Genomic DNA, 22,890 nt, shown 5'->3' with positions numbered 1-22,890 from the left:
TAAACTATTAACACATGAAATTTTGAATGCATTCTTACTTTGAAGCATTTTTTCCACAGTAGTGTGTGTGTGTGTGTGTGTGTGTGTGTGTGTGTATATACACACACCACTCGAAAATGTTGTATTTTCCTAATGTCACGGTGACTTCTACAGTACAGTTTACAGTAGCGATGCATTGCCCCAGTATTGACTGATGTCAATCCGATTACACGTGTAACATTGCACAGATGAAACTGCATTGTTTAGTTTGATCCGACAGGGACCTCAGTGCTAGCAGGCATGTCTGGCTGGAGATGTTGTACCTTGATGGGATATAAATTCACAACACTAAGGGGTATATGCAATTGCGGTCGAATTCCCGAAATTGTCGAAAAACGGGACTTTTTCGCAAAAAAAATAAAAAAAATCGACAATGCAATTCAGTACTTTCCGTCAAAAAAACGAACTTTCAAAATTCGACTTTTTGAAATTCGATATTTGTCAAATTCGACATTTCTGCATTGGTACAAATGCGGCAATTCGACAAAAGTATATTCAATTGAAGTTTGGAAATTCGACAACAGTGCTTTTAGACAGTAAATTCGTCATTTTCAATCCGCCACACTTTGGTGGGTGAATCTAATAAAAAAAATTAAAAACATGTTTTTTTTGGTGTTTTTTTTTAATGGTAATAGCATATCTATTTATATTAGAAGGGATTAGGTACTTGGTTTGTCTTTTTGGGAGGCACAAGTATTATTTATATATTTAAAAAAAAAATTTTTTTTTTTAGATGGAATGGTAAAATCCCGAAAAAAAATGGCGTGGGGTCCCCCCTCCAAAGCATAACCAGCCTCGGGCTCTTCGAGCCGGTCCTGGTTCTAAAAATCCGGGGGGAAAATGGACAGGGGATCCCCCGTATTTTTAAAACCAGCACCGGGCTCTGCGCCTGGTGCAAAAAATACGGGGGACAAAAAGAGTAGGGGTCCCCCGTATTTTTTACACCAGCATCGAGCTCCACTAGCTGGACAGATAATGCCACAGCCGGGGGTCACTTTTATACAGCGCCCTGCGGCCGTGGCATTAAATATCCAACTAGTCACCCCTGGCCGGGGTACCCTGGGGGAGTGGGAACCCCTTCAATCAAGGGGTGTGTCCCCCCCAGCCACCCAAGGGCCAGGAGTGAAGCCCGAGGCTGTCCCCCCAAATCCAAGGGCTGCGGATGGGGGGCTGATAGCCTTGAAAAAATGACAAGAATATTGTTTTTTCCTGTAGTACTACAAGTCCCAGCAAGCCTCCCCCGCAAGCTGGTACTTGGAGAACCACAAGTACCAGCATGCGGGAGAAAAACAGGCCCACTGGTACCTATAGTTGTACTGGAAAAAAAATACCCAAATAAAAACAGGACACGCACACCTTGAGAGTAAAACTTTATTTCACACCTGCCGACACACACATACTTACCTATGTTGACCCGCCGACTGCCACGTCTCCTGATCCGACGTACCTGTGAATAAAATTATACTCACCTCAATCCAGTGTCCAGATATAAATCCTCGTACTTGGCAAAAAAAATAAACGAACACCCGGACCAGCGGACTGAAAGGGGTCCCATGTTACACATGGGACCCCTTTCCCCCGAATGCAGAGACCCCTTTCAGTCTGCTGGTCCGGGTGTTCGTTTATTTTTTTTGCCAAGTACGAGGATTTATATCTGGGCACTGGATTGAGGTGAGTATAATTTTATTCACAGGTACCCCGGATCGTCGGATCAGGAGACGTGGCAGTCGGCGTGTCAACATAGGTAAGTATGTGTGTGTCGGCAGGTGTGAAATAAAGTTTTACTCAAGGTGTGTGTGTCCTGTTTTTATTTGGGTATTTTTTTTCCAGTAGTACTACAGGTACCAGCGGGCCCGTTTTTCTCCCGCATGCTGGTACTTGTGGTTCTCCAAGTACCAGCTTGCGGGGGAGGCTTGCTGGGACTTGTAGTACTACAGGAAAAAACAATATTCTTGTAATTTTCTCAAGGCTATCAGCCCCCATCCGCAGCCCTTGGATGGGGGGGACAGCCTCGGGCTTCACCCTTGGTTGGCTGGGGGGGGGGGACCCCTTGATTGAAGGGGTCCCCACTCCCCCAGGGTATCCCGGCCAGGGGTGACCAGTTGGATATTTAATGCCACGGCCGCAGGGCGCTGTATAAAAGTGACCCCCGGCTGTGGCATTATCTGTCCAGCTAGTGGAGCCCGATGCTGGTGTAAAAAATACGGGGGACCCCTACTCTTTTTGTCCCCCGTATTTTTTGCACCAGCACCAGGCGCAGAGCCCGGTGCTGGTTTTAAAAATACGGGGGATTCGCCGCTAATTGCATATACCCCTAAATATCCTAAATTAAACCAACAACATTTAGGTGGATCCTGGGTCTAATGTCTAACTGCAATGAAGCAAGGGTTTCCCACCCTCAAGAAGATAAATTAAAATTGGTTAATTATTTTATGTGTGTATTCACCCTGTGTGTATGTTCTGTACAAAAATCACTGATCCCAAGAGCTTCACTGAGTAACAAAATTTGGTAGCAGCAAGGGTGGCAAAAAGATTATCTATTTACATGTACAACAATATAAAAATGAAATACCTGGCCCTGATGGATATGGATGTGTTCCAGTTACCATGTACTCAGACTCAAGACCTGTTCAACATAAAACACACATTTTATAATATACAATAGTGTAATGAAGTAAACAATATCTAACAAAGGAAAAATAACATTCATAAAATCACATGTTGACACTACATCAAATCTGGCATTCCTTTTAACTGCAATACTCAGCTGTCAGTTAGTTATTGTCATACTTATTTAACTTACTGGTATGTTATTAATGAGGTGTATTTCTTGGATAAAATGTATGCTTTTAACATATTACTGAGATTAAGGGGGACATGTACTAAGCAGTGATAAAAGTGGAGAAGTGAGCTAGTGGAGAAGTTGCCCATATCAACCAATCAGCTGCTCTGTATACTGTTATAGTATGCAAATGATAAATGTTACGTCAATGCTGATTGGTTGCCATGGGCAACTTCACCACGTTTATCACTGCTTAGTAAATGTCCCCCTAAGAGTAATGTGTGGCCTTTTGAAGGTTAGAATGTATCAGGTTGTCCAGCACCAACTAACAAAAACATTCATCAAACAGGTCTCTATAACTGTACATCCACAGGCAGAATACTACAGAACAAGGGCTATTTACGAACATCACATGATGGGGGTAAGCTGCAGAATCTGCAGATTCTGCCTAAGGAGCTGCGAGCAGTCTCCGTTTTCCAAAACAGGCAGAGAAAACGCACAAGAGCCGCCATCAGTTAAATAAATTAGCCCAACTAGCTTTCTTTCGTCTAGTGTTTGTTAGACTATAACGGCAAAAAGCCTAATTGGTTAAAAATAACATCATGTTAATATTGAAATCTGCATACATTTTAATCACTGCCAAGATGCAAGAAAATTTGTACTATAGGAATAGATACAAAACAGTTTTTAAGAAAATCTCATCCTACATGGAGGTAATTTCCCTGGTTCCCCAGACTAAAGGTGCATACACACGGTGAGATATTGGGCCTAATACAGAACTGATCACAGCAGCAAATTTGTTCCCTAATGGGCAAAACCATGTGCACTGCAGGGGAGAGGGGGCAGATATAACATGTGCAGAGATTTACATGTAGGTGGGGTGTGTTCACCCAAATCTAACTCTCTCTCTGCACGTTATATCTGCCACACCTGCAGTGCACACCCTCGTATGAGGCGACCATCTTCCCCAACAATCTTATGCAAAGATGGATGGACGCTCGAGTAGGATGGAGCACCATACGGACCATCTCCTGAAGTGTTCTCACCTGGTCTTCTGGTAGGAACACCTTCTGGGCCACAGTATCCAGCAACGTCCCCAGGAACAGGAGCCGCTGAGACGGCTCCAGGTGGGACTTCTGTAAGTTGAGGATGCACCCATGGCGTGACAGAAGTTGGATAGTGCGGTCGATATGGAGCAACAAAAGCTCCCTGGATCTTGCTTTGATCAGAAGATTGTCCAGGTAAGGGACAATATTGACTCCATGGACCTGGAACATCATCTCCGCCATCACCTTTGTGAACACCCTCAGAGCTGTGGACAGGCCGAAGAGCAATGCTTGGAATTGGTAGTGATCATCCAGCAGGGCAAACCTCAGGTACGTTTGATGAGGTGGCCAAATCGGAATATGGAGGTAGGCGTCCTTGATATCCAAGGAAACCATGAATTCCTGCTCTTCGAGGCCCGCAATCACTGCTCACAAGGATTCCATTTTGAACTTGAACACCTTCAGGTAAGGATTCAAGGATTTTAGATTCAAAATGGGTATTAACGAACCGTCCGGTTTTGGAACCACAAACAGGTTGGAGTAATAACCCTTGCCTCGTTGTGGTATTGGTACTGGAACAATGACGTGGGACTGGATCAACTTTAGGATGGCCTGTTGCAACGTAACATGCATATCCCCCAAATCTGGTAAGCTTGATTTGAAAAATCGTTGGGGAGGAGCAGTGTCGAACTCCAGCTTGTAGCCTTGAGAAACGAGATCCCTGACCCAGGTATCCTGGTAGGAAGACTCCCAGACGCAGCTGAAGTGACACAGTCGAGCTCCCATCTCAAGATCCCCTCGGGGTGGGTGGGCACCGTCATGCCGAGGCCTTAGTGGAAGCAGAACTGGAGGTCTGTTTCAGAGAGCTGGGCTTGCAGGCTTTCTTGACTTACCTCTGGTGCCTCTAGTCGCATTGGAGGCACCTCTGGCCTTAGATCGAAATCTATGAGACCGAAAGGACTGTACAGACGGCACCGGGTAGGAGCGTCTTGCTGGCGGGGCCTCAGAGGGGAGAAACGTGGATTTCCCAGCCGTAGCTTAGGAAATCCACGTATCCAATTCAACCCCAAAGAGACATTCCCCTGAAAAGGGGAGGGATTCCACACTGTTTGGATTCCGCTATCCACTGACCCAACCACAAGTCCCAGCGCGCCGACACTGCCATGGCAGAGGTCCTAGCATTAAAGTTCCCCATCTCCTTAAGGGAATCACAGAGGACGCGTGTAGTGTCCTGAATGTGCTTTAGGAGGGTCACCACAGTGACCAGGAGCATAGCACCGGAAAGGCCCTCCTGAATTTGAGTGGCCCATGAATGAATGGCGTGGGTCATCCAGCAACCTGCAATGACCGGCAGTTGCGATACACCTGCTGCCATGTAAATAGATTTGAGTGTAGCTTCTATTTTCCTATCCCCAGGATCCTTTATAGTAAAGGAGCCCGGGACAGGCATCACCGCCTTTTTGGACAGTCGAGAAACTGATACATCAACCCCCGAGGGTTCCTCCCAAAATTTCCTACCTTCAGGAGCAAATGGGAAAGTGTGCAAAAACCTTTTTGGACACTTGGAATTTTTTTGTCTGGATTTTTCTAGGCCAATTTGAATTTGTCATCTAACTCTGCAGAATCAGGGAAAGTGACATTAGGCTTGTTTTGTGTAAAGAAATACGGCTGCTGAGACGCAGCATCCTCTAGAGGGAGCATTAACACGTCCTGTATAGCCAGAATTAGGGGTTCAATACCCTGAGCAGAATCGGTATCCCCACTAACTGGGTCCAAGTCCTCCCCATCCTCCTGTACATCATCCTCTGTGTCAGATAGTAGAGCAGGCAAACCACGCTTTTGTGGTACTGCATGAGAGGAGGGGGCTGTGTAACATCTGTCCTAGCAGCTAAATCTGCAACAGCCTGTTGTAGTAGCTGAGTTTTTTGAACATTAGCAGTGAGCTGGGATGACGTATCAGACATCATATTTTTCAGAGACCCTAGCAATGCGGGCTCTGGACCCTCTCCCCCAGCCCCTTCACTAATTTGTGAAGATTGGTATCATTGTTAACAAGAAACAGAATCAGATACTGGAGAGACTCTAGTGTGACAGACTGCACAGCTTGTGTTTACCCATGTTTCACAGTAAGCACAACAACATACATACACAGACAGTAATATATCTCAAGCATGCCCATACTGTATGTGAGAGGAGACACAGAGAGAGGGAGGACACCAGCACCCCCCCCCCCCCCCCCCCTAGCTGTACAGCCCCAGTGAGGCTGACAACTAACTATACCACAGTAAACACTAATGAGTCTGTCCTGTAGAGGACCCAGATAGTGTACAATAGCATCTCTCTCCCTTTGCTACACCCTGTAACAGTGTTCCAGCGTGGCTTGTAAGGCAGGAAGCGCTGTGTGTGCGGTCTGTGGCTGCATTAAGCAAAGGAAGGTGCCAAAACGCAGCTGGTCCTGCTCTGAGGCAGCTCCGCCCCCTCCAATGGCGCCGGAGCTACAGTGATTATACTGGCAAAGTCTCCAGTTTGCTCAAAAACGTAACACAAGTGCTAGTTCAAGCGTTTAGCAGCCTGTCTACACAGGGGACCGCCCGCCCGCCCCCCACCCCCCAAGCTCCCATGGTGCAGGTATGCTGTTGCCCAAACAGCATACAGAAAATAACAAACATTAAAAAGTAACTAAAGAAAACTCTCTGGAGCTCAGAGATGTACATTCTCTCCTGAGGGCACTATTTTCTAAAACTTCCTGTGGGAGGGGGCATAGAGGGCAGGAGCCAGCACACCTAGTGAAGAAATTTAAAGTGCACCGGCTCCTTTGGACCCCGTCTGTACCCCCATCGTACTAGATTCCCCAATATCCCTTATGGATGCTAGAGAAATACAATCCATACAAGCAGGCCAATTCCTGTGTAACTGATACCCCTTTCACATCGCACTAAAAACCCGGTATCGACACGGCATATTGCCGTGTCGAAACGGGTCAGTGTGCGATGTGAAAGGTCCAATTCTGAATTAGCGGGTCGCCTGACCCGGTAATTCAACCCGGTAAAAAAGAAGGGTTCTTACCGGGTTGATTACCGGGTCAGGTGCAGTGTGAATGGGAGCCGTTCCGATGCGACACGGCTCCCATTCACAGCATAGGCAGAGGCGACGCAGGAGATGAGCTCATCTCCCGGCGGCGCCTCCACCCCCGCCCCTGCTGCGCCCTCCGCTGCTATGGCAACCGACCCGGTATATTGCAGAGTCGGAAATCCAGCAACGGAGCACAAATGCCGGACCCCACCCGGTAAGTACACGTTTCTCTTACCGGGTAGGATCCGGCATTTGCAATCTGAAAGCAGCATGAGACAGGAACAACCCAATGTCCATTGCACAATACCCCACTCACAAATCATCCAGGCAGATTACCATGAGTTTGGAGTAATCACCACAAACAGAAGTTGGTTATGCTGTGGGTGTTTTAAAAGATGGAGGGCTACCAAAAGCAGGTGACCCCCATCTAATAGCAACAAGTCAACAAGCCACAGCACTCTTAGCAACCCTGTCTTCTTCCCACACTTTTGGTTTTAGCACACAGAGATTGCAGGTAAAAAGACATCTCTGCTATTTTTTTAAATTCAATTCCAAACTCCTGACAATTGTCAGAAAAAAAAAAAAAATGTTCGGCACACATCCCTCTAAACAGGGAAAAATAAGATTTTAAACCTACCGGTAAATCTTTTTCTCCTAGTCCGTAGAGGATGCTTGGGACTCCGTAAGGACCATGGGGATAGACGGGCTCCGCAGGAGACATGGGCACTAAGAAAGAACTTTAGGTATGGGTGTGCACTGGCTCCTCCCTCTATGCCCCTCCTCCAGACCTCAGTTAGAGAAACTGTGCCCAGAGGAGACGGACAGTAAGAGGAAAGGATTTTAGTTAATCTAAGGGCAAGATTCATACCAGCCCACACCATCCACACCGTATAACTTGGGATAGACGAACCAGTTAACAGTATGAAACAACACAGCATCAGTCCGAGACTGAGGAAAAACTGTAACATAACCCTTATGTAAGCAAAAACTATATAAAAGTCTTGCAGAAGTAGTCCGCACTTGGGACGGGCGCCCAGCATCCTCTACGGACTAGGTGAAAAAGATTTACCGGTAGGTTTAAAATCTTATTTTCTCTTACGTCCTAGAGGATGCTGGGGACTCCGTAAGGACCATGGGGATTATACCAAAGCTCCCAAACGGGCGGGAGAGTGCGGATGACTCTGCAGCACCGATTGAGCAAACAGGAGGTCCTACTCAGCGAGGGTATCAAACTTGTAAAATTTTGCAAAAGTGTTTGAACCCGACCAAGTAGCAGCTCGGCACAGCTGTAATGCCGAGACCCCTCGGGCAGCCGCCCAAGAAGAGCCCACTTTCCTGGTGGAATGGGCCTTTATTTATTTTGGTTACGGCTATCCAGTCGTAGAATGAGCCTGCTGAATCGTGTTACAGATCCAGCGAGCAATAGTCTGCTTGGAAGCAGGAGCGCCAACTTTGTCGGCTGCATACAGGACAAACAGTGCTTCTGTTTTCCGGACCCTAGCCGTTCTGGCCACGTAAATTTTCAAAGCCCTGACCACATCAAGGGACTCGGAATCCTCCAAATCTCGCGTAGCCACAGGCACCACAATAGGTTGGTTCATATGAAAAGACGAAACCACCTTTGGCAAGAATTGAGGACGGGTCCGCAATTCCGCTCTATCCATATGGAAAACTAAATAGGGGCTTTTATGAGACAAAGCCGCCAACTCCGACACTCGCCTAGCCGAAGCCAAGGCCAACAACATGACCACTTTTCAAGTGAGATATTTTAACTCCACCGTTTTAAGTGGTTCAAACCAGTGTGACTTAAGGAAACTCAACACCACGTTCAGGTCCCAAGGTGCCACCGGAGGTACAAAAGGAGGCTGAATATGCAGCACTCCCTTCACAATAGTCTGTACTTCTGGGAGAGAAGCCAATTCCTTCTGAAAGAAAATGGATAGGGCCGAAATCTGAACCCTTATGGAGCCTAATTTAAGGCCCAAATTCACTCCAGTCTGTAGGAAGTGAAGGAAACGGCCCAGATGGAATTCTTCTGTAGGAGCATTCTGGCCTCACACCAAGAAACATACTATCGCCATATACAGTGATAATGTTTAGCTGTCACGTCCTTCCTAGCCTTTATTAGAGTAGGAATGACCTCATCCGGAATGCCCTTTTCCGCTAGGATCCGGCGTTCAACCGCCATGCCGTCAAACGCAGCCGCAGTAAGTCTTGGAACAGACAGGGCCCCTGTTGTAACAGGTCCTGTCTTAGAGGAAGAGGCCACGGATCGTCCGTGAGCATTTCCTGCAGATCCGGATACCAGGCCCTTCGTGGCCAATCTGGAACAATGAGAATTGTCTGTACTCCTCTTTTTCTTATTATTCTCAACACCTTGGGGATGAGAGGAAGAAACACATAGACCGTCTGGAACACCCACGGTGTCACGAGAGCGTCCGCTGCCACCGCCTGAGGGTCTCTTGACCTGGCGCAATAAATCTGTAGTTTTTTGTTGAGGCGGGACGCCATCATGTCTATCTGGGGCAGTCCCCACTGACTTGCAATCTGTGCGAAGACTTCCTGATGAAGTCCCCACTCTCCTGGATGTAGATCGTGTCTGCTGAGGAAGTCTGCTTCCCAGTTGTCCACTCCTGGAATGAACACTGCTGACAGTGCGCTTACATGATTTTACGCCCACCGAAGAATTCTGGTGGCTTCCGCCATTGCCACTCTGCTCCTTGTGCCGCCTTGGCGGTTTACATGAGCCACTGCGGTGATGTTGTCTGACTGAATCAGAACCGGTAGGTCGCGAAGCAAAGTCTCCGCTTGACGAAGGGCGTTGTATATGGGCCTCAGCTCCAGGACGTTGATGTGAAGACAAGTCTCCTGGCTTGACCAAAGACCTTGGAAGTTTCTTCCCTGTGTGACTGCTCCCCAACCTCGGAGGCTCGCGTCCGTTGTTACCAGAATCCAGTCCTGAATGGCGAACCTGCGACCCTCTAGAAGGTGAGCACTCAGTAGCCACCACAGGAGAGACACCCTTGCCCTGGGGGACAGGGTGATCAACTGATGAATCTGTAGATGTGACCCGGACCACTTGTCCAGTAGGTCCCATTGGAAGGTCCTCGCATGGAACCTGCCGAAGGGAACAGCCTCGTAAGATGCCACCATCTTTCCCAGGACTCGAGTGCAGTGATGCACTGACACCTGTTTTGGCTTCAATAGGTCCCTGACCAGAGTCATGAGTTCCTGGGCCTTTTCTATCGGAAGATAAACCCTTTTCTGGTCCGTATCCAGAATCAGGCCTAAGAAGGTCAAGAGAGTCGTAGGAACTAACTGTGACTTCGGGATATTGAGAATCCAGCCGTGTTGTTGTAACACCTTCAGTGAAACGGACACGCTGTTCAACAACTGCTCTCGCGATCTCGCTTTTATCAGGAGACCGTCCAAGTACGGGATAATTGTGACACCCTGCTTGCGCAGGAGCACCATCATTTCCGCCATTACCTTGGTGAAAATCCTCGGGGCCGTGGAAAGCCCAAACGGCAACGTCTGAAACTGGTAATGACAATCCTGTACCGCAAATCTCAGGTACGCCTGATGAGGTGGATACTGGGAACATGAAGGTATGCATCCTTTATGTCCAGGGATACCATAAAATCCCCCCCCTCCTAGGCTGGCGATGACCGCTCTGAGCGATTCCATCTTGAACTTGAACCTTTTCAAGTATAGGTTCAAGGATTTTAAATTTAAAATGGGTATGACCGAACCGTCCGGTTTCGGGACTACAAATAGGGTTGAGTAATACCCCCTCCCTTGTTGATGCAGGGGAACTTTGACCACCACCTGTTGAAGACACAATTTGTGAATTGCATTTAAAACTATCTCCCTTTCTGGGGGAGAAGCTGGTAAGGCCGATTTGAAAAACCGTCGAGGAGGCACCTCTTCGAATTCCAACTTGTAACCCTGGGAAACAATTTCTATTGCCCAGGGATCCACCTGTGAGTGAACCCAGATGTGGCTGAAAAGTCGAAGACGTGCCCCCACTGGGGCGGACTCCCTCAGCGGAGCCCCAGCGTCATGCGGTGGATTTTGTAGAGGCCGGGGAGGACTTCTGCTCCTGGGAACTAGATGTTCCTCTGCCCTTACCTCTGGCAAGAAAGGACGATCCTCGTACTCTCTTGTTTTTATTTGACTGAAAGGACTGCATTTGATAATGTGGCGCTTTCTTAGGCTGTGAGGAATATAAGGCAAAAAATTTGATTTACCTGCTGTAGCTGTGGAGGCCAGGTTCGAGAGACCTTCCCCAAACAATTCCTCACCCTTGTAAGGTAAAACCTCCAATATGCCTCTTTGACTCGGCATCACCTGTCCATTGCCGGTTCCATAGGACTCGTCTAGCAGAAATCGACATAGCGTTGACTCTAGAACCCAGTAAGCCAATGTCTCTTTGAGCATCCCTCATATATAAGACAGCATCTTTAATATGACCCAGGGTCAATAAAATGGTATCCTTATCCAGGGTATCCAATTCCGCCGATAAGGTATCTGTCCACGCTGCTACAGTGCTACAAACCCAAGCCGACGCTATCGCCGGTCTGAGTAAGGTACCAGAATGTGTGCAAATAGACTTTAAGGTAGCCTCCTGCTTGCGATCAGCAGGATCCCTGAGGGTAGCCGTATCTTGGGATGGCAGTGCTACCTTTTTGGATAAGCGTGTCAACGCTTTGTCCACCCTTGGGGAGGATTCCCACTGTATCCTGTCCTTAGCCGGGAAAGGATACGCCATAAGAATCCTTTTGGGAATCTGCAGTTTTTTGTCTGGAGATTCCCAAGCTTTTTCACATAATTCGTTCAACTCATGTGAGGGGGAAAAGGTTACCTCAGGTTTCTTTCCCTTATACATGTGTACCCTCATGTCAGGGACAGGGGGTTCCTCTGTGATATGCAAAACATCTTTTATTGCAATAATCATATACATTTAGCCAATTTTGGCTGTAATTTTGCATCATCGTAGTCGACACTGGAGTCAGAATCCGTGTCGGTATTAGTGTCTACTATTTGGGATAGTGGGCGCTTTTGAGACCCCGAGGGTCCCTGCGACATAGGGGCAGGCAGGGCCTGACTCTCTGCATAATTCCTGGACTCAGCTTTGTCCAACCTTTTGTGCAATAAAATAAGAATTTACTTACCGATAATTCTATTTCTCGTAGTCCGTAGTGGATGCTGGGCACTCCGTAAGGACCACGGGGGGGATAGCGGCTCCGCAGGAGACTGGGCACAAAAGTAAAGCTTTAGAACTACCTGGTGTGCACTGGCTCCTCCCCCCATGACCCTCCTCCAAGCCTCAGTTAGGATACTGTGCCCGGACGAGCGTACACAATAAGGAAGGATTTTGAATCCCGGGTAAGACTCATACCAGCCACACCAATCACACCATATAACTTGTGATCGAAACCCAGTTAACAGCATGATAACAGAGGAGCCTCTAGAAAAGATGGCTCACTACAGCAATAACCCGATTTTTTTGGTAACAATAACTATGTACCAGTATTGCAGACAATCCGCACTTGGGATGGGCGCCCAGCATCCACTACGGACTACGAGAAATAGAATTATCGGTAAGTAAATTCTTATTTTCTCTGACGTCCTAGTGGATGCTGGGGACTCCGTAAGGACCATGGGGATTATACCAAAGCTCCCAAACGGGCGGGAGAGTGCGGATGACTCTGCAGCACCAAATGAGAGAACTCCAGGTCCTCCTCAGCCAGGGTATCAAATTTGTAGAATTTTACAAACGTATTTGCTCCTGACCAAGTAGCTGCTCGGCAAAGTTGTAAAGCCGAGACCCCTCGGGCAGCCGCCCAAGATGAGCCCCCTTCCTTGTGGAGTGGGCATTTACAGATTTTTGGCTGTGGCAGGCCTGCCACAGAATGTGCAAGCTGAATTGTACTACAAATCCAACGAGCAATAGTCTGCTTAGAAGCAGGAGCACCCAGCTTGTTGGGTGCATACAGGATAAACAGCGAGTCAGTTTTCCTGACTCCAGCCGTCCTGGAAACATATATTTTCAGGGCCCTGACAACGTCTAGCAACTTGGAGTCCTCCAAGTCACTAGTAGCCGCAGGCACCACAATAGGTTGGTTCAGGTGAAAACGCTGAAACCACCTTAGGGAGAAACTGAGGACGAGTCCTCAATTCCGCCTGTCCGAATGGAAAATCAGATAAGGGCTTTTACAGGATAAAGCCGCCAATTCTGACACGCGCCTGGCCCAGGCCAGGGCCAACAGCATGACCACCTTCCATGTGAGATATTTTAACTCCACAGATTTAAGTGGTTCAAACCAATGTGACATTTGGAACCCAAAAACTACATTGAGATCCCAAGGTGCCACTGGAGGCACAAAAGGAGGCTGTATATACAGTACCCCTTTTACAAACGTCTGAACTTCAGGGACTGAAGCTAGTTCTTTTTGGAAGAAAATTGACAGGGCCGAAATTTGAACCTTAATGGACCCCAATTTCAGGCCCATAGACACTCCTGTTTGCAGGAAATGTAGGAATCGACCCAGTTGAAATTCCTCCGTCGGGCCTTACTGGCCTCGCACCACGCAACATATTTTTGCCAAATGCGGTGATAATGTTTTGCGGTTACATCCTTCCTGGCTTTGATCAGGATAGGGATGACTTCATCCGTAATGCCTTTTTCCTTCAGGATCCGGCGTTCAACCGCCATGCCGTCAACGCAGCCGCGGTAAGTCTTGGAACAGACAGGGTCCTTGCTGGAGCAGGTCCCTTCTTAGAGGTAGAGGCCACGGATCCTCCGTGAGCATCTCTTGAAGTTCCGGTTACCAAGTCCTTCTTGGCCAATCCGGAGCCATGAATATAGTGCTTACTCCTCTCCATCTTATAATTCTCAGTACCTTGGGTATGAGAGGCAGAGGAGGGAACACATACACTGACTGGTACACCCACTGTGTTACCAGAGCGTCTACAGCTATTGCCTGAGGGTCCCTTGACCTGGCGCAATACTTGTCGAGTTTTATAAACATGTGGAAGACTTCTGGGTGAAGTCCCCACTCTCCCGGGTGGGGGTCGTGTCTGCTGAGGAAGTCTGCTTCCCAGTTGTCCACTCCCGGAATGAATATTGCTGACAGTGCTATCACATGATTTTCCGCCCAGCGGAGAATCCTTGCAGCTTCTGCCTTGCCCTCCTGCTTCTTGTGCCACCCTGTCTGTTTACGTGGGTGACTGCCGTGATGTTGTCCGACTGGATCAACACCGGCTGACCTTGAAGCAGAGGTCTTGCTAAGCTTAGAGCATTGTAATTGGCCCTTAGCTTCAGGATAATAAGAATTTACTTACCGATAATTCTATTTCTCGTAGTCCGTAGTGGATGCTGGGGACTCCGTAAGGACCATGGGGAATAGCGGCTCCGCAGGAGACTGGGCACATCTAAAGAAAGCTTTAGGACTATCTGGTGTGCACTGGCTCCTCTCCCTATGACCCTCCTCCAAGCCTCAGTTAGGATACTGTGCCCGGACGAGCGTACACAATAAGGAAGGATTTTGAATCCCGGGTAAGACTCATACCAGCCACACCAATCACACCGTATAACTCGTGATCTGAACCCAGTTAACAGCATGATAACAGAGGAGCCTCTAGAAAAGATGGCTCACTACAGCAATAACCCGATTTTTTGGTAACAATAATTATGTACCAGTATTGCAGACAATCCGCACTTGGGATGGGCGCCCAGCATCCACTACGGACTACGAGAAATAGAATTATCGGTAAGTAAATTCTTATTTTCTCTAACGTCCTAAGTGGATGCTGGGGACTCCGTAAGGACCATGGGGATTATACCAAAGCTCCCAAACGGGCGGGAGAGTGCAGATGACTCTGCAGCACCAATTGAGAGAACTCCAGGTCCTCCTCAGCCAGGGTATCAATTTTGTAGAATTTTACAAACGTATTTGCTCCTGACCAAGTAGCTGCTCGGCAAAGTTGTAAAGCCGAGACCCCTCGGGCAGCCGCCCAAGATGAGCCCCCTTCCTTGTGGAGTGGGCATTTACAGATTTTTGGCTGTGGCAGGCCTGCCACAGAATGTGCAAGCTGAATTGTACTACAAATCCAACGAGCAATAGTCTGCTTAGAAGCAGGAGCACCCAGCTTGTTGGGTGCATACAGGATAAACAGCGAGTCAGTTTTCCTGACTCCAGCCGTCCTGGAAACATATATTTTCAGGGCCCTGACAACGTCTAGCAACTTGGAGTCCTCCAAGTCACTAGTAGCCGCAGGCACCACAATAGGTTGGTTCAGGTGAAAACGCTGAAACCACCTTAGGGAGAAACTGAGGACGAGTCCTCAATTCCGCCCTGTCCGAATGGAAAATCAGATAAGGGCTTTTACAGGATAAAGCCGCCAATTCTGACACTCGCCTGGCCCAGGCCAGGGCCAACAGCATGACCACTTTCCATGTGAGATATTTTAACTCCACAGATTTAAGTGGTTCAAACCAATGTGACTTTTGGAACCCAAAAACTACATTGAAATCCCAAAGTGCCACTGGAGGTACAAAAGGAGGCTGTATATGCAGTACCCCTTTTACAAACGTCTGAACTTCAGGGACTGAAGCTAGTTCTTTTTGGAAGAAAATTGACAGGGCCGAAATTTGAACCTTAATGGACCCCAATTTCAGGCCCATAGACACTCCTGTTTGCAGGAAATGTAGGAATCGACCCAGTTGAATTTCCTCCGTCGGGCCTTACTGGCCTCGCACCACGCAACATATTTTCGTCAAATGCGGTGATAATGTTTTGCGGTTACATCCTTCCTGGCTTTGATCAGGATAGGGATGACTTCATCCGGAATGCCTTTTTTCCTTCAGGATCCGGCGTTCAAAACCGCCATGCCGTCAAACGCAGCCGCGGTAAGTCTTGGAACAGACAGGGTCCTTGCTGGAGCAGGTCCCTTCTTAGAGGTAGAGGCCTCGGATCCTCCGTGAGCATCTCTTGAAGTTCCGGTTACCAAGTCCTTCTTGGCCAATCCGGAGCCACGAATATAGTGCTTACTCCTCTCCATCTTATCAATCTCAGTACCTTGGGTATGAGAGGCAGAGGAGGGAACACATACACTGACTGGTACACCCACGGTGTTACCAGAGCGTCTACAGCTATTGCCTGAGGGTCCCTTGACCTGGCGCAATACCTGTCGAGTTTTTCCCAACGGTTTATAATCATGTGGAAGACTTCTGGGTGAGGTCCCCACTCTCCCGGGTGGAGGTCGTGCTGAGGAAGTCTGCTTCCCAGTTGTCCACTCCCGGAATGAATATTGCTGACAGTGCTATCACATGATTTTCCGCCCAGCGAAGAATCCTTGCAGCTTCTGCCATTGCCCTCCTGCTTCTTGTGTCACCATGTCTGTTTAGGTGGGTGACTGCCGTGATGTTGTCCTACTGGATCAACACCGGCTGACCTTGAAGCAGAGGTCTTGCTAAGCTTAGAGCATTGTAAATGTCCCTTAGCTTCAGGATATTTATGTGAAGTGATGTCTCCAGGCTTGACCATAAGCCCTGGATATTCCTTCCCTGTGTGACTGCTCTCCAGCCTCGCAGGCTGGCATCCGTGGTCACCAGGACCCAGTCCTGAATGCCTAATCTGCGGCCCTCTGGAAGATGAGCACTCTGCAACCACCACAGGAGGGACACCCTTGTCCTTGGTGACAGGGTTATCCGCTGATGCATCTGAAGATGCGACCCGGACCATTTGTCCAGCAGGTCCCACTGGAAAGTTCTTGCGTGGAATCTGTCGAATGGGATTGCTTCGTAGGAAGCCACCATTTTACCCAGAACCCTTGTGCACTGATGCACTGAGACTTGGCTCGGTTTTAGGAGGTTCCTGACTAGCTCGGATAACTCCCTGGCTTTCTCCTCCGGGAGAAATACCTTTTTCTGGACTGTGTCCAGGATCATCCCTAGGAACAGAAGACACGTCGTCGGAACCAGCTGCAATTTTGGAATATTGAAAATCCAATCGTGCTGCCGCAACACTACCTGAGATAGTGCTACACCGACCTCCAACTGTTCCCTGGATCTTACCCTTATCAGGGAATTGTCCAAGTAAGGGATAACTAAAATTCCCTTCCTTCGAAGGAATATCATCATTTCGGCCATTACCTTGGTAAAGACCCGGGGTGCCGTGGACCATCCATACGGCAGCGTCTGAACTGATAGTGACAGTTCTGTACCATAAACCTGAGGTACCCTTGGTGAGAAGGGTAAATTTTGACATGAAGGTAAGCATCCTTGATGTCCCGAGACATCATGTAGTCCCCTTCTTCCAGGTTCGCAATCACTGCTCTGAGTGACTCAATCTTGAATTTGAACCTCTGTATGTAAGTGTTCAAAGATTTTAGATTTACAATCGGTCTCACCGAGCCGTCCGGCTTCGGTACCACAACAGTGTGGAATAATACCCCGTTCCCTGTTGCAGGAGGGGTATCTTGATTATCACCTGCTGGGAATACAGCTTGTGAATGGCTTCCAAAACTGTCTCCCTGTCAGAAGGAGACATCGGTAAAGCCGACTTTAGGAAACGGCGAGGGGGAGACGTCTCGAATTCTAATTTGTACCCCTGAGATATCACCTGAAGGATCCAGGGGTCTACTTGCGAGTGAGCCCACTGCGCGCTAAAATTCATTGAGACGGGCCCCCCACCGTGCCTGATTCTGCTTGTAAAGCCCCCGCGTATACTGAGGGCTTGGCAGAGGCGGGAGAGGGTTTCTGTTCCTGGGAACTGGCTGATTTCTGCAGCCTTTTTCCTCTCCCTCTGTCACGGGGCAGAAATGAGGAACCTTTTGCCCGCTTGTCCACGAAAAGACTGCGCCTGATAATACGGCGTCTTCTCATGTTGAGAGGCGACCTGGGGTACAAACGTGGATTTCCCAGCTGTTGCCGTGGCCACCAGGTCTGAAAGACCGACCCCAAATAACTCCTCCCCTTAATAAAGCAATACTTCCAAATACCGTTTGGAATATGCATCACCTGACCACTGACGTGTCCATAACCCTCTACTGGTAGAAATGGACAACGCACTTAGACTTGATGCCAGTCGGCAAATATTCCGCTGTGCATCACGCATATATAGAAATGCATCTTTTAAATGCTCTATAGGCAAAAATATACTGTCCCTATCTAGGGTATCAATATTTTCAGTCAGGGAATCCGACCACGCCAACCCAGCACTGCACATCCAGGCTGAGGCGATTGCTGGTCGCAGTATAACACCAGTATGTGTGTAAATACCTTTTAGGATACCCTCCTGCTTTCTATCAGCAGGATCCTTAAGGGCGGCCATCTCAGGCGAGGGTAGAGCCCTTACAAGCGTGTGAGCGCTTTATCCACCCTAGGGGGTGTTTCCCAACGCACCCTAACCTCTGGCGGGAAAGGATATAATGCCAATAACATTTTAGAAATTATCAGTTGTTATCGGGGGAAACCCACGCATCATCACACACCTCATTTGATTTCTCAGATTCAGGAAAACTACAGGTAGTTTTTCCTCACCGAACATAATACCCCTTTTTGGTGGTACTCGTATTATCAGAAATGTGTAAAACATTTTTCATTGCCTCAAACATGTAACTTGTGGCCCTACTGGAAGTCACATTTGTCTCTTCACCGTCGACACTGGAGTCAGTATCCGTGTCGGCGTCTATATCTGCCATCTGAGGTAACGGGCGCTTTAGTGCCCCAGACGGCCTATGAGACGTCTGGACAGGCACAAGCTGAGTAGCCGGCTGTCTCATGTCAACCACTGTCTTTTATACAGAGCTGACACTGTCACGTAATTTCTTCCAACAGTTTATCCACTCAGGTGTCGACCCCCTAGGGGGTGACATCACTATTACAGGCAATCTGCTCCGTCTCCACATTATTTTTCTCCTCATACATGTCGACACAAAAGTACCGACATACAGCCCACACCACAGGGAATGCTCTGATAGAGGACAGGACCCCACTAGCCTTTTGGGGAGACAGAGGGAGAGTTTGCCAGCACACACCAGAGCGCTATATATATACAGGGATAACCTTATATAAGTGTTTTTCCCCTTATAGCTGCTGTATAGTTAATACTGCGCCTAATTAGTGCCCCCCTCTCTTTTTTAACCCTTTCTGTAGTGTAGTGACTGCAGGGGAGAGCCAGGGAGCTTCCCTCCAACGGAGCTGTGAGGGAAAATGGCGCCAGTGTGCTGAGGAGATAGGCTCCGCCCCCTTCTCGGCGGCCTTATCTCCCGTTTTTCTGTGTATTCTGGCAGGGGTTAAATGCATCCATATAGCCCAGGAGCTATATGTGATGCATTTTTTGCCATCCAAGGTGTTTTTATTGCGTCTCAGGGCGCCCCCCCCCAGCGCCCTGCACCCTCAGTGACCGGAGTGTGAAGTGTGCTGAGAGCAATGGCGCACAGCTGCAGTGCTGTGCGCTACCTTGTTGAAGACAGGACGTCTTCTGCCGCCGATTTTCCGGACCTCTTCAGTCTTCTGGCTCTGTAAGGGGGCCGGCGGCGCGGCTCTGGGACCCATCCATGGCTGGGCCTGTGATCGTCCCTCTGGAGGTAATGTCCAGTAGCCTAAGAAGCCCAATCCACTCTGCACGCAGGTGAGTTCGCTTCTTCTCCCCTTAGTCCCTCGATGCAGTGAGCCTGTTGCCAGCAGGTCTCACTGAAAATAAAAAACCTAAAACTAAACTTTTCACTAAGCAGCTCAGGAGAGCCACCTAGTGTGCACCCTTCTCGTTCGGGCACAAAAATCTAACTAACTGAGGCTTGGAGGAGGGTCATGGGGGGAGGAGCCAGTGCACACCAGGTAGTTCTAAAGCTTTACTTTTGTGCCCAGTCTCCTGCGGAGCCGCTATCCCCCCCGTGGTCCTTACGGAGTCCTCAGCATCCACTAGGACGTCAGAGAAATTCACATTAGCACTTAAAACATTCCACATATCCACCCAGTCAGGTGTCTGTGTTGCCGACGGACACACCACATTCATTTGCTCCACCTCCTCGCTAGGAAAGCCTTCTACCTCAGACATGCTGACACACGCGTACCGACACACCACACACTCAGGGAAACCTCTAATCTGAAGACAGTTCCCCCACAAGGCCCTTTGGAGAGACAGAGAGAGAGTATGCCAGCACACACCCAGCGCTAATGACCCAGAAAAAAAAAAACACTATATGTTTACCCAGGTAGCGCTGTAATTATCTATTTGCGCCAAATTTTGTGCCCCCCCCCCCCTTTTTAAAACCCTCTTTCACCGTGGTAAGCAGGGAAGAGTCCGGGGAGCTTCCTCTCAGCGGTGTGCTGTGGAGAAAATGGCGCTGGTGAGTGCCGAGGTACAAACTCCGCCCCATCAGCGGCGGGCTCCGGTCCCGCTGAAAAATTCAAAAACTGGCGGGGGATCTCTTTTATATACAGTGCCCAGCCTGTATATATGTTTATTGCCAGATTTGGAGGTCCTTATTGCTGCCCAGGACGCCTCCCCTGCGCCCTGAACCCTTACAGTGACTGCTGTGTGTGTGCTGTGTGGGAGCAATGGCGCACAGCGTTACCTCTATGAAGATCTGAAATCTTCTGCCGCCTCTGAAGTCTTCTTTCTTCACATACTCACCCGGCTTCTATCTTCGGCTCTGCGAGGAGGACGGCGGCGCGGCTCTGGGACGAACGGCGAGGGTGAGACCTGCGTTCCATTCCCTCTGGAGCTAATGGTGTCCAGTAGCCTAAGAAACAGAGCCTAACATTAAAGTAGGTCCGTTTCTCTCCCCTCAGTCCCTCGATGCAGGGAGTCTGTTGCCAGCAGGCTCCCTGAAAATAAAAAACCTAACTAAAATACTTTCTTCCCAGGAAACTCAGAAGAGCTCCCTGTAATGCACCCAGTCTCCTCTGGGCACAGTAATCAACTGAGGTCTGGAGGAGGGGCATAGAGGGAGGACCCAGTGCACACCCATACCTAAAGTTCTTTCTTAGTGCCCATGTCTCCTGCGGAGCCCGTCTATCCCCATGGTCCTTCTGGAGTCCCCAGCATCCTCTAGGACGTTAGAGAAAAGGTGGTGAAAGTCCTTATTTTAAAGTAAAAATGCCACGACCCTTTGAACCTCTGGTGCACCCCTCCCAAAGAATAATCATGAATGGAGAGAGGTTTAAATAATATAAATGGGCCAATAAATACATGTCAGGTTTCATATGATTTTCTTTAAATAGCTCATAAATGATGCGAGACATGTGAATTGCAGGTCATGGGTACACACTTGCATCAGATATGACATTGTGCAAGATTTCCCCCAGCAAATGATATAAATCATAGACAATGAACGATATAGTTTGCTATACTGGATGAGGGCACCTGGCCACATCCAGTCTTATACAATATCTTTAGATTCCAAGGTTTTTAAGGACATCCAATACTTTGCTTATAGCCACTGACTGCCTCATACACTATTCTGCGATCTTATTTGCCTTTTTTGGGTGCTTATGGTGATGTTCCCAGACTTTCACACACTTTGCACAGGTCATGCACTGTAGAATGGCCATTCACACATCAATCAGAACCAGCCGGGGAGCTCATCATTAAAATGAGTTGCGATGTGCGAGCTGTTTACAGTGCAAATTTGTGCTTTCAAATACTGTAGAACTGAACTGACCCCTTAGTACTGATAATAGCTAATTCTATCTGAAAGCTCCCTTACACCTTCTGCCATGAGTGTATAAAGAGTTGGGCCACTGACTTCTACTTTGACAACTGGGTTACTGCTTCCTGCCTGTACAAATACTAGCACCACTCTGTGCCTGCCCTCTCACTGCACCTTGCCTGACAGGTCAGTAGCAGAAGTAAGGCAGTTATACATCTGATCTATGTACACAGCTTGGAGAATATTCCAAACTGTAAACAGTCTCTATTTAACAGGATTGGGGTGTGAGGTAGTCCTAGTATTCTGCCATGCTTGCTTTCTTGTAAATACAATCTAGAAAATAGCTGTTCCTTTGCTGCCTGAGGTTTCTAACATTTATACTCACTGTAAGAGCTTTTGTTTTTAATGTACAACTGGATCCAACATTGCACAGTTACATATGCCGGAACTTCAATGAAATCGATTTTCTGACTGCACGCCATATTATCAATACCCAAATGTATCTTTCTAAGCAGGTTTCAAATGGGTATAACACGACACTCACTGTCTGACAGCTCCACAGATCGTACTACTATACAGGCTCTAGATGTTGAGCCACAGAACCAAGTAGCCACTTGGCTATACAATTAGACAAGATCAAGCCATTTAGCAGCATGGTTTGGAGTGAGGCTGCACACACAGGGTGAAGGTCATCTATTGAACAGATTTATCCATGCCAAATAAACCAATCAATAATAAGATTTTAAACCTACCGGTAAATCTTTTTCTCCTAGTCCATAGAGGATGCTGGGGACCCGTAAGGACCATGGGGTATAGACGGGCTCCGCAGGAGACATGGGCACTATAAAGAACTTTAGAATGGGTGTGCACTGGCTCCTCCCTCTATGCCCCTCCTCCAGACCTCAGTTAGAGAAACTGTTCCCAGAGGAGACGGACAGTACGAGGAAAGGATTTTTGTTAATCCAAGGGCAAGATTTATACCAGCCCACACCATCCACACCGTATAACCTGGAATATACGCAACCAGTTAACAGTATGAACAAAACAGTATCAGCCAACAACTGATTTTAACTGTAACATAACCCTTATGGAAGCAATAACTATATACAAGTCATGCAGAAATATGTCCGGACTCCTACGAACTAGGAGAAAAAGATTTACCGGTAGGTTTAAAATCTTATTTTCTCTTACGTCCTAGAGGATGCTGGGGACTCCGTAAGAACCATGGGGATTATACCAAAGCTCCAAACCGGGCGGGAGAGTGCGGACGACTCTGCAACAACGATT

The 22,890-nt window shown here is 48.2% G+C and overlaps 1 protein-coding gene across 1 annotated transcript in view; it reads right to left on the bottom strand.

Moving 5' to 3' along the window:
• The window catches only part of PLRG1 (pleiotropic regulator 1), a 128,749-nt gene that overhangs the window by 63,599 nt on the left and 42,260 nt on the right, over nucleotides 1-22,890 (bottom strand). The window contains exon 4 of the mRNA XM_063920516.1: nucleotides 2,612-2,665. Within this exon, the coding sequence (XP_063776586.1) occupies nucleotides 2,612-2,665 (54 nt within the window). The remainder of the gene's footprint in view (nucleotides 1-2,611; nucleotides 2,666-22,890) is intronic.

The sequence above is a fragment of the Pseudophryne corroboree genome, chromosome 1 (assembly GCF_028390025.1).
Source record: "Pseudophryne corroboree isolate aPseCor3 chromosome 1, aPseCor3.hap2, whole genome shotgun sequence".
In the NCBI taxonomy this organism is placed as follows: Eukaryota; Metazoa; Chordata; class Amphibia; order Anura; family Myobatrachidae; genus Pseudophryne; species Pseudophryne corroboree.
The sequence above is the reverse complement of the archived record's forward strand: the minus strand, read 5'-3'. Positions and strand labels throughout refer to the sequence as shown.